Below are 14,918 nucleotides of genomic sequence, written 5' to 3' on the forward strand. Positions count from 1 at the left end.
CAGATTGGCTGGTCTAATACATGTGAACGAGTCTGAAGAAATAGGTTCCTTAATGTAACATCACAAGGAAAATGCCTATCCCTCTTGGTTAGCAGTACTATTATTGTTGTACAGAAAGCTTTAGTGGCCCGTTTAGATAGTATTTCTCCTATTGCGGTGGCAAAATCTAATTAAATCTTTAAGAAGTAGGACAACTTCTTTAATCATAAGTATATTAAATACCTTAGAGAAATACAAAAATTCTTTTCATATTTGCTTCTCAAAAAAGAAAAGAAGAAAGAAAAAGATGATTAATAAGGGATTGTGTGGCTCCCTCAACCTGTTTCTTCTAAGCAGTTAGGCTATGTTAAGAGCCAAGAGGGAGCAAGGTTCAAAGGAAATTCATCTAACATTTGTGCTCTGGCTAAGAAAGAGGCTGAGAGGCTGTTCATGTGGCCAGTTGGCAAGGAGGGCAGCATGCCAGGCCAAGGAGTCTGTGATCACAGATGGACTTAGCATGGGAGAGACGATGCCAGAGTCCCAGGCGGGGCAGGCTATTTTGGGGGCTTTGCACGAATCATTTGTTTTCATTTGTTGCCAGTTTTGACAAAGAGAAATAGTTACTTAGCTCCACCCTATCAAAAATGAAAGCCATCAACAGCACCAGGAGTTGGTATAGTAATTATATCTTATATGTTGATCCCATGGCCTGTAATTATTTATTTAACCGATCACCTATTAGGGGCTTACACATTACCAAGGTAGGTCTCATCTTTGGAGACAGCATCCCAGGATGTTTTTTTTCTAAGTCTTGATTTGTAACTCCTCTAACTATACTGTGTTCTTCTCATGAAAATCTTATCATTTTTATATTTTGTGATACCAAAATATTCTCACTAATTCTTAGCAAATAGGGGCATGGAATAGCTTGTCCTTCGGTACCATGGTGCCATGGGTGGAGTGTCACAGTGGCTGCCCGCCACTTGCTGATTGGATCTGAGCCTTGCTCCATGGGACGGAATCCATGCCTTTTTCTGTGAACTCGGTCAAAGAGCACGTGGCTGAGGAGATCAGAGGCCCCAGCCTGGAATATACTGCTGTTGTTTTGCTAAATGACTAAGCCACATTGTCAAATGGCCTTCTCAGCGCACGTATTTATCTCCATGGATCAGTGGTACACTCAGCCTTCATCAGAGGGATGTTTTTCTGCCACAGGCAGTGATTAATGCAGAAACCAAGACCTGGCCAAAATGCAGAGAATCGATGATGATGGGGAGCTCAGCCCTAAGTGGGGAGTGGTATTGCCTGCTCCAGGGCTCAGGTAACATCCCTGGAGAAGAGGCAGAAAGAATGTGAGAGCCCAAGGATGAAGGAATGTGGAGCAAATTTCTTCTGGCCAGGGCCCAACTGCTGCACTCATGAACTCTCCACAGCCGTGGCTGTCAGCACAAGACCTGCTGCACAGACTGGGCCCATGATCGTTTCATCATGGATGTGGGAAGGGCTCTTTAGGGACTGCTGACAATTACCAGGTGTTGGGAAAGGACAGACCATTTTGCTCAGCAGGATAGCCACTGGTAAGTTGTCCTTGCTCCAGTACATGGACTCCCATCCCCACCTGGTCGAGAAATTCTGATTAAACTCAGTAAGACACAAAAAAATTAATACCTGAAAGTAGGAGGGGCCTGAGAACAGGGGTTCCAGATGGAGAGAGATGTGAGAAGGTAAAGGGGCAGAGTAAAAGTGACTGGGGTTCATTATATCAGTGTATCAGAATTCATTATATCAGAATCTGCTAAACAGTTTTAAATTAAAGAGCAGGGACTCCTTTTAGTTAAGGGAAGTAGTTATCCAGTTTGTAATATGTCACTGTCCTGTCAATTTAGAATGACTGGTTCTGCACTAGGTACTTTCTGGAGGGTACAGAGCTGGCCCAGCAAGCCCAGGGATATGACTGGCTTCAACTGTCTCTCCATGTAAGGCACAACTCCACACTGCCCGGAGGCTCGACAGTTACACGTGCATTCTCATCCTCCTCTGGCACAGATGAAGGGAGACCACTGGTCAATTGGATGAACATTGAGTCAGCTATTGAGGCTTCCTTTCTCATCAGTGATCTCCTCACAAAGAAGCTTAGTGAGGCATCAGAATACCACACTCAGCAAGCTGTGACTTCAGAGCCCTGATCTTATTCCTCACTTATTCCAATTAATACTTTCAGCCATTCAAGGCCGTCTTCTATGTGTAGTGGTTACAGGTCTCCCTGGCACAGCCCATCCGCAAGACCCTGTCCCATGATCTTTCCATGGTGTTAAGAATACACGTTCAGTGTGTTATGTCCTACTTGATTTAAAATTTCCTTTTGTAAGGCCAGCAAGATGGCTTAGGGCAATGATTATCGACCTTCCTAATGCTGTGACCCTTTAAAACAATTCCTCCTGTAAATTCCTCCTTTAAATATCTGTTATGCGGGACACCTGACATGAGACCCCTGTGAAAGGCCCATTTGACTCCAAAGGGGTTATGACCCCCATGTTGAGAACCACTGGCTTAGAATATGAATGTGTTTGCCACTAAGCCTGAGTCTGATCCCTAGGACTGACATGATAGAAGGAGTAAAATGGCACAACAAAGTCCTCTCTCTCTCTCTCTCTCTCTCTCTCTCTCTCTCTCTCTCTCTCTCTCTCTTAATGTAATAAAAATTAAAATGATCTTTTATAGAAAAAAATAATTAACTCTTTGTCCAAAGTCTTTTGAAAACTTGTGTCTGTTTTAGTGATCTTGTTTAAGAATGCCATATTGTGGCCAATAAAATAGCTTTGAAGTAGTTCTGGGACCAGATTCCTAGTTCAAAGTAGACTTCTTCCTTAAGAGCTAGGCGATATCAGCAAGTTTTCTGAGCCTTCATTTCTGTAGCTGTGGAAAATTATGAAATTGCATACCTTGTGTTTGAAATTTGAGCTCATTTGGGCAGCTAAAACAGAACCCAGCACATAATAAGTATGAAATAAGATTGAAATAAGCACTATAGACACCCTTTAGGGCTACACTCACCTAGTCTGGGAAGATGCATTCACATTTGAGAAATACCCCCCAAAATCACTTAGAACAAATTCTGATTTTTAAAATGCAGGAGAGAGCCATATAGTGTAGGCTGAAATTATGATGTGAAAATGTTCCCTCATTTCTTACTAGTTACGAAGCAGTTTAGGTACTTGTGCAATAGCACCTTAAAATGATGGTCCATACAAAGAAAATAGGATTTTATGATGGCTGTGTCTTGTGGCTAATGGTAGCATGGTTATCTTCCACTGCTTACTTATGAAATGGTGCTGAGAGCATGGATCCCAACACAGTATTCATTATAATTATCATTCCGGATTATTAAACTACTCAAACGGTTATATTATCTTTTCTACATTGTTAAACAGCAAGGTCCAAGCAGAGGGCTACTGCATAAAAACGAACAAACAAACATTGAGTCCAGGACCAATGTTTTCAACTTAGTGCTACCTAAGAAAAGGAGTAAGAGTGAAAAAGAAAAAGAGACCTGTTAGTAGGACTTTTCAAAGAAAGTAAAACGGGAATGCTGGCACAAGCCTTTAATCTCGGCACTTGGGAGGTAGAGGCAGGCAGATCTCTGAGTTCTTTGATCTATATAGTGAGTTCCAGGCCAGGTAGGGCTGCATAGTAAGACCCTGTTTCCAAAAAAAGAAAGACAGAAAGGGAAGAGGCCAGGAGGGAGGGAATGAGAGAGGAAAGGAGAAAGGAGGGAGGGAGGAAGGGAGGGAGGGAGGGAGGGAGGGAGGGAGGAAAGCACCTTGATTCTGTTTTTGCAGAACACAAACCAAACCAGCCTAGGACCCCACAGTTAGTGAAGTCACCTGCAAGATAGACTCCATTCTCTACTCTTTTTCAATCAACACACACCCTTGAAGGAAACAGCACAGTTAAATGCATGTGGAAATTTTCTCGGCATTACCTAATTGAAACATTGGCCAAGTGTTCTTTGAACAAAAATTGAATTATTCATTGTAGTCTGCTGGAAGAAAGCACATCTGTGTCTCTTGCTAATGACAATATAAATGGTCTTAATGATAGATGATAAGTTAGTGTGTGTTTTCAGAACACCATCAGCTCATACATACTTTGTGAGTCTGTGAGAGGAAGGAATGGCTATGTAGATCCTTACAGGTGATTGCCTCTCCAGCAAGCATTACAGTTAGTAGCATTTTGCTTTGAAAAACATAACATCATTAAAGGTCCACACAGGATTCCAAAGCACCATATTGTGACAAAGTGCACTGGCTGGTCTTGTGTGTCATCTTTGACACAAGCTGGAGTCATCACAGAGGAAGGAGCCTCAGTTGATGGAATGCCTCCATGAGACCCAGCTGCAAGGCATTGTCCCAATCAGTGACCAATGGAGGAGGGCCCAGCCCATTGTGGATAGTGCCATCCCTGGGCTGGTAGTCCTGGGTTCTATTAGAAAGCAGGCTGAGCAAGCCAGAGGAAACAAGTCAGTAAACAGCACCCCTCCATGGCCTCTGCATCAGCTCCTGCCTCCAGGTTCCTGCCCTGTTTAAGTTCCTGGCCTGACTTCCTTCATTGGTGAACATCAATGTGGAAGTATAATAAACTCCTTCCTCCCCAACTTGTTTTTTGACCATGGTGTTTAGTAACAGCAATAGAAACCCTAACTATTTTTATATTCAAGCCAGAAATTGAAACAATTATATGTAAATAGTTCAATTTCTGAATAAAGTAGGCATTCAATAAATTGAATGTTAATAATACATATTTACATAAGAGATGATAATATCCTTATTATATTTGTCACTTGCGACTATTCTGCTTTATATTTTGACTTTTTAGGACAGAGAAATTGATCGAGGAGTTTTCATAATTCTGAAATAGCATAATGCCTTGGGTATGAATGCCATTTCTTGACTTGGAGGTTCAAAACTTTCACCAGGTACTCCAAGGCATGCCTGGTGTGCTCCTGACAGTGAAGGACCACTGGCCCAGAGGCATCCTTTGTTTTCCCTTGTCCTGTGGAAAGCCAAACTGTAAGGCTCACCATGGCTCTCTCCAGTAAGTCATGTTCTACTGCTGGTTTGGTTCCTTTCCTGTGGAAAGCCAAACTGTGCGCCTCACCGTGGCTCTCTCCAGTAAGTCATGTTCTACTGCTGGTTTGGTCCCTTTCCTGGTGGAAACCTTTGGCAGAGTTCCTTTGTACTTTAGGAACAGAAAAGGATGTGGAAAATGTGAGATAAAAATGCTGGGGACCCTTCTGAGCAGTTACATCTGGCACAAAGTGGGAGCTGGGATTTGAAGTTATTAAAGAGACCTTCGTGTATACTTCATGTATCCTTCAAAGTTTCGAATGCCATATTTGAAATCTGGTTACTCCAGAGTGTTTTTAGAGACAGACATGGAAACAACAACAAAAAGAGCACTGCTTCCCTCAAGGTCCTTTCTATTTGCCCTCCAGCTTAGAAACCAGAGCACAAGTTCTCAGACTGCTAGAGCAAACCCTTCAAGCAAACTGAGGAAATAAAATAGAAATTTTCATTCTAGATGCAACTGTCATGCCCAGATTTTTCTGACTAATACACTCCTTTCAGGATGGAGAGGGAGGCTTATGACACTCGAGAGGTAGACAAGATGTCTTCCAGAAAAGCAGCAACTTGGGACATTCTTGAAGGCCCCTCCTTGGCTTTATGAGAAGAGTAAACAACTGCTGTGTGAGGGGACTTTGAGCTGCCCAGAGGAGATTTTGAGGACTTGTGGAGCTGCCTGCAGGTTGTGCAGAGAGCTCCCAGGTTGCAGCTTTCTGAGATGTTGCCTCTGGTTCAGATGGGCTTCTTGGTGATGCACCTGCTTTTGAGTCATCCCTGCTCCTGGTAGTAACCCCACTAGAAACTCATTGGTTCCCCATGTTGGACTTGGTTGCCATCATTACTTTGGTCTGTTGTGGGATCACTGTCTAGAGTGAGAGACGTGCGTGTTGTGTGTTCCCAGGAAGAGCCTCTCACACATCACATTGGAAGTAAGGGAGATCCACTTTCTTCCACATGGCACTGGACCTCCTAGGCTAACAGAGAAACAAGTTTATTCCCAATAATGGAAGCAGATGTGGCTCAGGAAGACACATAGAACAGATGTGGCAAGCAAAAGATTTGATTTAAATCCTAATTTGTCTGACCATATGTTGTGCATTGGGTGAGTGACATCACTCTTTCACCAACACTGAATGGTCATTTAAGTGCTAAGCAGATTGTGAATTAAAGGGTACCCCTCCTATCATCACATGCTTCTGAAGAAACTGAACTCCATGCAAAGAAGGCCATGACTTTAGTATATATAAATGCCTCCTGCCTACGAAGAAGTCCTTCACACTCAAAATGCCAGATGACATACTGCATATGGAAAGAATTCTGTCCTTCCCTTAGTACTATGTGGGATTTTGAAGGAAGTTCATAAAAGAGTAGTCATTCTACAGATGTAAGTGTGCAAACCCAGCAAGGATAAGTGTTTAAGCCAAGAGTTTTTCGAGACAGGGTTTCTCTGTGTAGCTTTGCGTCTTTCCTGGATCTCGCTCTGTAGACCAGGCTGGCCTCGAACTCACCAAGATCCACCTGCCTCTGCCTCCTTAGTGCTGGGATTAAAGGCGTGCGCCACCACCGCCCGGCAAGCCAAGAGTTCTTAATAAAGCCTGAGTCATCAACAATGAAATGGGTTCAGTCACCACAGGTCCTTCACAGTGAAGTGAATGAATAGGGGTCACTCTCTGTTAGGCACACAGTCTAGGGCACACAATACTTTCCCAGCCTAGGATGACATTCGAACATCTGAGCCTACTAGAGCAGGCTGTACTAAGTTGTGATGATACTAACTAGTGTGCTAAATTAATTTGAAAACTTCACTTACTTTTTGACTCTGGCGGCAGGAAGGGCAGAGGGCACTCACCACAATACACATGGAGAGGTCAGAGGACAACTTACAGAAGTCAGTTGGTGCTCTCCTTCCTTCATGTGGTCCCGGGGCTCAAACTCAAGTCGGCAGGCTTGGCAGCAAGTGCTCAACTGCTGAGCCGTATCACTGGCCCCTAAGTGAATTTCCCACAAGGTAGTTTCAAGGCATGGAGGATTTGACAGGATGGAAACCCACTGGAAGTTGACGAGAACGTGTAGCAAAAGCCCACTCTTGCCACTGATTACACAGAAAGCCTGGACCAGGTTTCTAACCACTTCTAAAGTCTTGGCTTCTCAGTATATTTTTCTAAAAAGGCGGAAGGAAGATTTTTTTTTTTTAAATTTACCCTTGTCCAAGGTTACAGGTGACTAAAACAGGATGGCGAGGTGCTTGGCTAAGGCTTGGCGCACAATGAAGTTCTAGGGACGCTGCATTAGGGCTTCTGCCTCTGCCTCTTCTGCACTCGCTGACTTTCCTCCAGCACACTGTGTGTGAGAAGAGCCCAGGGCGGAGCAGGTGCTTTGAACTCAATAACAGTTGAGAGTGTGCCACAGTAGCACGGCTGCATGCCATCGTGGGGAAACTGGTAGACTGAAGTAGGTAAGATAACTAGTGGATAGTCACTCAGTAAACTAACTGGCGTTTTGTAAGTAATTGTTGAGAAATACACCCCTAATCTCTTATTGTAATTTTTTGCTAAGACATTAGACAAACATCTCTATGAGTTACTTTATAGTATATTTCTCTGCGGTTCTAGGAGGGTGCAAAAATAAATGAGAGAATTATAAAGCATTTCTAAATGCTGGATTGGAGTCATTTGTATAGAATTTAGTAACGTGGCATCTAAGTGGCTAATATTTCTTTTTATAAAGCAGCATATGCCAGTTAATGAAATGCATAGATAAATGCTGAATGGTTTTACAAATACTATTTTCTCTTTCCTCAGTATTTCCCTCTTTGTGTATAATAATCCACTTTAAGATAAAAATGGTTCTAGCCAATACATCCATGGAACATGGTCCTCTAGGCTTCTGCTGTATGACCTTCCTGAAGACCTTATTTATGACTCTCTCCCAACACAGTGCTTTGGGGGCAAAATGTACACCAACTACACAAATCAATTTCTGTGGAGTTATTGTTATCCATGTCAAAACTTTGATTTGGAAAGAGGTAGTAAAAGAAATACTTTTTCATGTGTATTTCAATTTCCTTAGAACATAAATATATTTTATTATTTCCTAAACATGACATTTTCCAGCCACAGTAACAGTTTATTTATTACCTTCTAAACCTTTTTTTCTTAGCAGTGAAGCCTTACACATTTATGGATAAATCTAAATGCAGTAACAATCTAAGTGTGTTGGTCACATGATGGTTTTAGGTTTCATTAAGAACATGTTTTTTTATAATTGAATGCACATTTGTGATTGTAGTAATTATACTAGGCAGAAAAGATGACTAGTTAGTGAGCAGAACTAGAAGTAATTAAAGTGTAAGGATGATGAAATATGAGAATGAATCTCCAGCAGACAATATTTAAGGAATACCTGTAAGCCATTCACTCTCATTTAACATAGTGCTACACAGGGAAGAAAGCATATTGCTTTAAGTATTATGCTTTTCATTGGTATTGATTCCACTCAAAGGAGACATTGGCAATCTCTGGGGACATATATTGTCACCACTTCAGAAGGAGTCTACAATAATGTTCAGAGATAGCTTTCTTGCAAATTGTCCATGTCCAAATGTCAGTGGTGCTGGGGTTGAAATAGGTGGCCCAGTTTAATTATTTGTATTAATTATATAAAAATCTCCCTCCTTACCTACAATGACTAAAACCACTTTGGGACAGCTATATACAATTTCTATTGTCATAACCATAATTGAAATGAAGTTATTAAATAATTTCAAATAGTTTATTATGGTCAATTATATATTTAGTAATGCTTGGACATACAAAGGACACAAAATGACTTACAATTCAAAGATCTTATTCACCAAAATACCATGGTAACTGGCTTTTAACTGACTAGTATACTTTATAGGTCTGCTTTCTTTTCCCTGCTAATCTTCTGGTGAAACAGTAAAGTGAATAGTTGATTCCCAGAAGGAAGAGAACAAGGGGAAGAGAAGTGAGTGGTTTGATGGCACCCAAATTGAATTATCCTGCTTTAGTTATTTGAAAGTGAGTTACTTTCTGTATTTGCTATGAACTGAATGACTCCCAAAGTTTATGTGTTAAAACAACCCCACTGCAAAGTATTGGGAGGTGGGACCTTTTAGGATAGGATTATGTCATGAAGGCTGTGCCTTAGTCCTTATGAAAGGACTGGCCCCCGTGGAAGGGTTGGTATCTTATCAACAGCCGAGGCCCTTGTCTTGCTCCTTGGCTCCTCCCCACATGGAACACAGCCTGTGTCCTTTTCCCCTCTACTCTGTGGGGGTATCCAGAGGCCTTGACAGAGTTCCAAAGGCGTGATTTTGAGATTCTCAGCCTCCAGAACTGTGAGAAATAAACTTCTATTCTTTATAAATTACTAACTACAGGCGTTTTGTTATAGCAACATGAATGGACTAAGACACTAATTTTAAACTGAACCATAGAGATCATAAACCAAAATCTAATTTGAAATGCAAGGAGTAGTTGAAATTTCCCCTTTTTACTGAAAAATAAAATGTGATCAATGTTTAATTTTTTCCCTTTTAAGCTTGCATGTATCAGTTTGGGGACTGATATTAAACAGTTTATCTGATAATTTGAAAATAATGTGCTGTGGACTTTAATCCTAACAATACAATAGCAGAAAAGGGGGTGGGTGGGTGGGTGGAAGAGCAAACGTTTTAGGTTTTGTGACATATATCTGCCTTGCTATTAGTTTAAGTCAGATTCTTAAGAACCTAAGAATTGGTGATTAAGAACCAATTCCTCTCACTTTCTATGCATCTGAACCTTTGTGATTTTATCAGCACTGAAGCCTAAAGATGATTATGACCCTAAGCAGTAATTTTCATAGTCAATTTTGCTGGATTGTTTGGATTTATTTGCAAAGTGGTACCCCTGGGATTGTTTATGAGGGCTTTTCAAAAGAGGTTTAACTTGGAAGAGAAGACAGAGATCTTAAATGTGGGTGGCACCATTCCGTGGCCAGGGTTTCAAGCTGAACAGAAGGAGAAGCTGAGTATTACCTCGCCCAGACTTGATGCAGGGGGAGGAGCTTGGTCCTGCCTCAACTTGACATGCCATGCATTGTTGACACCCATGGGAGGCCTTATCCACTTCTGAATGGAGAGGAAGGAGTGAATGGGGGGTGGTTAGGTGGGAGGTGGAGGTGGAGGTTCATCACTGGCTCCTGACTCTAAAGGAAACATGACCAGCCACCTCATGCTCCTGCCTCCATGCCTTCCGGGCCATGCTGGTGTACCCTCAAACTGTAAGCCAGAGTGAACTCTCTCTCTTCTCTGAGTTGCTTTTGGTCATGCATTTTTGTAACACCAGCACAGAGGGCTTCTGGGCAGAATTGGAGGTGGAGCCTGTGTGACAGACTGACCCTGACCTCCTTCAGGACTAGCGAAGACTTGAAAGTAAGCTGCCAGTCAACCATCTGGCTTGGGAAAGAGGGCTGGGGGGTGGGAGGAGGGAGGAGGGAGGAGGGGGGATCTGTGGACAGTGTGTGGAGTGAGTAGAAAATGTCTTAATAAAGAAAAATGAAAAAAAAAAAAAGAAAGTAAGCTGCATTATTTGCCACACTTTTCTGCTCACTCATTCAAGAATTTTTGTAAATGAAAGATTAAAATACTATTAAACATTTTCCATGTTATGAAATATAGTCCTTACTGAAGGACCACACATAGACTTTCAAGTAAGAAGTCCTGGAAAGGATTCATAAATGACTGAAATAGTTTCCTGCAGTCGTCTGTGAGATTCATCCCACAAGAATTTTCTAATATTTTTCTTCATGTTATAGTAATAAGTATAATGCATTCTCTTTGGCAATTGCATGGTAATTAACTTGTTTCTGATCAATATGGTACTTGATAAGTGAGTTATGTCTTGGAAAATAATCATACAAACTTCCCTTCTAACATTGTTTTTCTTATTTTACTGAACTAAAATTTATATGAAAACTTGCCCAACTATTTCATACGTATTTTCTATATTACACAGATAGTATATAGTAAAATTATATAAGTTTTAAGTGCACAGTTTTCATTTATCTATATATCACTTGTTCATATAAGTAGCCATCACCCAGATTAAGATATAAGACATTTCCTCAAAGAGTCCCTTCATGAATATGGGCATTGATAGCTTCCAGATAACAACTGTTCTGGTCTCGATAATCATGTTAATTTTACCTGCTTTTAAATGTCTTTTAAACAGACACAATGTGTCTTTATATGTCTGGCTTCTCTCTGATGGAACAAACTGGGGTTAATAAAGAAAATATTGGAAGGGAAAACCATGACCAAAATATATTGTATGAAATAAAATTTAAATGAAAGAAATAAATTAAAAATAACAAAGGTTTTTACATATGTGTAAGTGCAGGCATTAGCGAGGAGAAAGGGAGTATCAGGGAAGGACAGTGTCATATGCATGAAAACAGATGTGGGCTTCGGAAGAGTCACCTGGTTTCCCTTTTATTTACAAAAATGGATTGATAACTTTCAATTGTTTGCTTTGCTTTACAATACTCTTTACAACAATGTAGAATTCCCTATGATTTTATGAGAATTCCTGAGGTTCAGATTTATATTTCCTTAGGAAGAAAATCTACGACATGAATAACCTTATGAAGTGGCATTGAGCTCTTGGTAACAGATGAGTGAGAAGGGAAGGACTGTAGTGTCTGGCTGCTAAATGAGTAAATGAACAACTGTGGGGTTCTTTCCATCCACGAAGCCCGGGAGGTCATCATCCTGTTTGGTCCTCTCTACTGCAAAGCTCTTGATAACGAGCACATCCTTTTGACATTGTATGAGTATATTTGTGATTATACTTCCTGAATGAATTAGGAAATACATGCTCAGAGTTCTAGCTCCTACTTGTCTGTCATCATCTGTTTGCATGGTATGAGATGATGTAGATGGTTATGTATGTACTATACTTCTTTAAGGAAAAGAAACTGTAAGGAAAAGCTGATGAAAAGACAAAGTCAGAGGGTAATAGAAACCCTCCTCCCTAACCAGTAAGGCTACAAAATGGAATGTGTTTCTCAAAGGAGAAGCCACAGCCTTGAGAAGTGATTAAGGTCTGAGACATAAATGAGAAATACATCTATGCCAAGCAAATTTCATTTCGTAAGTTTTCCTCTAATTTTTTTTCTTTCTTTTTTTTTTTTTTTTAACAATAAATTCCATTGGATCCAGTTTAAAATTTCAAAAGGAGATCTAGGGACAAATCCAAGAAAAACAAGAAAGTTTAAATGGGCTATGCAAAACCAAATCCATAGCTGCCATTGCTCAACAATGTTAAATAGTAACCATGATGAACCCTTGAGCCCAGTGAGCACAGAGTGTGGCCAGAAGGTGGGGCTTCAGATACCTGCCCTGGGATCCGACTGCTGCAGCTATCATGGCTTAGAGAAGCACCATACTGCAATGTGTGCAACAAGGACACTTGGCACTTCTCACCGGATTAACTAATCATTCCCAATTCAACACAAGTGTAAACGCAGTTAACTCACTTGTACAAAACCGCATGCTGTGAAATCCTCAAAGAAGGGCAGACTTGGGCGGTCTTCTCTGTAGATGGTGAGTTTATATGTGGTTACTGTGTCACCCTCTGCTGGAGATTCATCCACCACGAACATGGAAATTCTGTTCATTCCTAATCCCAGAGGATAGTTGGCAAAGCTGAGGGCAGACAGTGGAAGAAGATGGGGTGTGAGAGACGGAAGAGTTTTAATATGGATGGAGACAATTATTCAGGCCAAACAGATTCAGACATCAGTATATATTATGATTATGATTATGATGATGATGATGATTGTTACTTGCCTAAAACATGTAAGAGCTGCATAATTTCATAAGAAATATGAAATATGAAAAATCTTCCTTTCCTTCTTCCTTGCTATACTAGGGATCATCTTTCAGGACAAGTCATGACTAGAGGGAAAGAAACTAATATTTATTAACCACTTGTCAGGGTTGGGAATTACTTCCAATACAATAGCTCTATACAATACCACAATGGTCCTTATTATAAACATAGAGACTCTCTTTTGTTTGTTTGTTTTTCGAGGCAAGGTTTCTGTGTGTAGCCCTGGCTATCCTGAAATTCACTCTATATACCAGTCTGGCCTCAAACTCAGAGATCCACCTGCGTTTGCCTCCCAAGAGACATGCCTGGGATTAAAGGTGTGTACCATAAATGCCCAGCAATATAGAGAATCTTAAAATAACTGGTAGTCAAATTACCTCGTTACATGGTAGAGTCAGGGTAGAACCCAGATCAGAGTAACATGAATCCTCCTTTCCTTTCTCTATCTTATTTCATTCTTTTCTTTTTTCCTTTCTTCCCTTCCTCTCTCTTCCTCCTTTCTACCCTCTTTTTGACAGATAGTCTCAAACTCCAACTGAGTATTGAACCCAAGGTTTCCTGCATGCGAGGCAAGTACTCTTCTAATGAAGGGGTATCCTGAGCTCAAATCCTCCTTTCTTTACACTGAACTGGACTGTCATCATGCCAAGCACATTCTTTCCCAAAGTAGTGGTTTTCAACCTTCCTAATGCTGCAGCACTTTAATACAGGTCCTCATGCTGTGAAGACCCCCAACCAAACATTATTTACATTGCTACTTCACAACTGTGGCTTTGCTACTGTGAATTGTAATGTGAGTATCTGTGTTTTCCAATGGTCTTAGGTGACCCCTGTGAAAGGGTTATTCAATTCCCAAAGGGGGTTGAGACCCACACACAGGTTGAGAACCTCTGTCCTACGACATTGACTTGTATCCTCCTCTTTATGGACACTATATGTGACGAGGTTCTGGTTCTGTTCAAATTTTCGAACAAAAGAGTTGGAGTCTTTTAAAAACAGCTATAGAAAATAACAACAAATAAAGAAAAAAGTAAACAAATCAACCCTGCAAGATGAGCAAAGTCAGCAGTACTGCACCCACACATTTTCACCAGGCTGGAAACATTGACTTAGGGTAAAAGGGGGTCGATATTTTTAAGCATCAGCTCCAACAATCTGGAAACAAGACGATGAGATGAAGCAGAGTTCTTGATGGCTCCCCCTTGTATTTTATATATCAAGGCCCTCTCTTGTTACAGTATTATTACAAAGATGAACTCGAGGTTTTTGTTTGTTTGTTTGTTTGTTTGTTTGTTTGTTTTTTATAGATTGGTAGAGAACTTGTGTGTGTTTTCTAAGCACGTGAAGCCTGAAAGAGCAAGATTTCACAGCACCGTGCTTTCTGAGCCACCGTCAAAGGTGGGATCAGACACCTGCTTTCTGGTGCGAAGTCAAGTCAGCCGGCACGCTTCCCCATACCTCGGTCCTGCCCGCTCTTGCAAGTGCACCTTGCACTGGCACTTCGAAGTCTCTGCTCCAATCCTCACTGTTAGCACATCAAAGGGCACTTCACAGTAATAATCCTTGATCTTCGGATTAAAGTCAGGATTTAGCTCCAAATGGGGATAGGTGGAGATCTTGATACGGCAGAGTGTGTCTTCCTCTGTTACCAAGACAGAAAGAAGGACAAAGGCAACTGTGACTGCATCTAGATTTAAATCTGCATGTGGTTAAGGAGTTTCCCCCTCCCACTCCTACGCGCAGTTTCAGCAGTCAGTGGCTATCCACTCGGCACCTAGGCACTATTGACTTGTGGCATCAACTTGAGTTCCAGTTGATCAAATACGAGGGAGCTCTTCCAGGACAGCTGTTCACTGTAGGTGGTGTGACATACACAATATTTTTCCTGTCCTTGAAATGATTAGTGCACAGAAGGTGG

At 41.2% G+C, this 14,918-nt stretch overlaps 1 protein-coding gene across 3 annotated transcripts in view; it reads right to left on the reverse strand.

Moving 5' to 3' along the window:
* The window catches only part of Cped1 (cadherin like and PC-esterase domain containing 1), a 273,161-nt gene that overhangs the window by 102,275 nt on the left and 155,968 nt on the right, over nt 1-14,918 (reverse strand). For all 3 annotated transcript variants that reach the window (XM_028873006.2, XM_028873005.2, XM_028873007.2), the window contains 2 exons: nt 14,459-14,642; nt 12,645-12,813 (listed from right to left, as the gene is read on the reverse strand). In XM_028873006.2, coding sequence (XP_028728839.1) covers nt 12,645-12,813; nt 14,459-14,642 — 353 coding nt within the window. The remainder of the gene's footprint in view (nt 1-12,644; nt 12,814-14,458; nt 14,643-14,918) is intronic.

The sequence above is a fragment of the Peromyscus leucopus genome, chromosome 3 (assembly GCF_004664715.2).
Source record: "Peromyscus leucopus breed LL Stock chromosome 3, UCI_PerLeu_2.1, whole genome shotgun sequence".
Classification (NCBI taxonomy): domain Eukaryota; kingdom Metazoa; phylum Chordata; class Mammalia; order Rodentia; family Cricetidae; genus Peromyscus; species Peromyscus leucopus.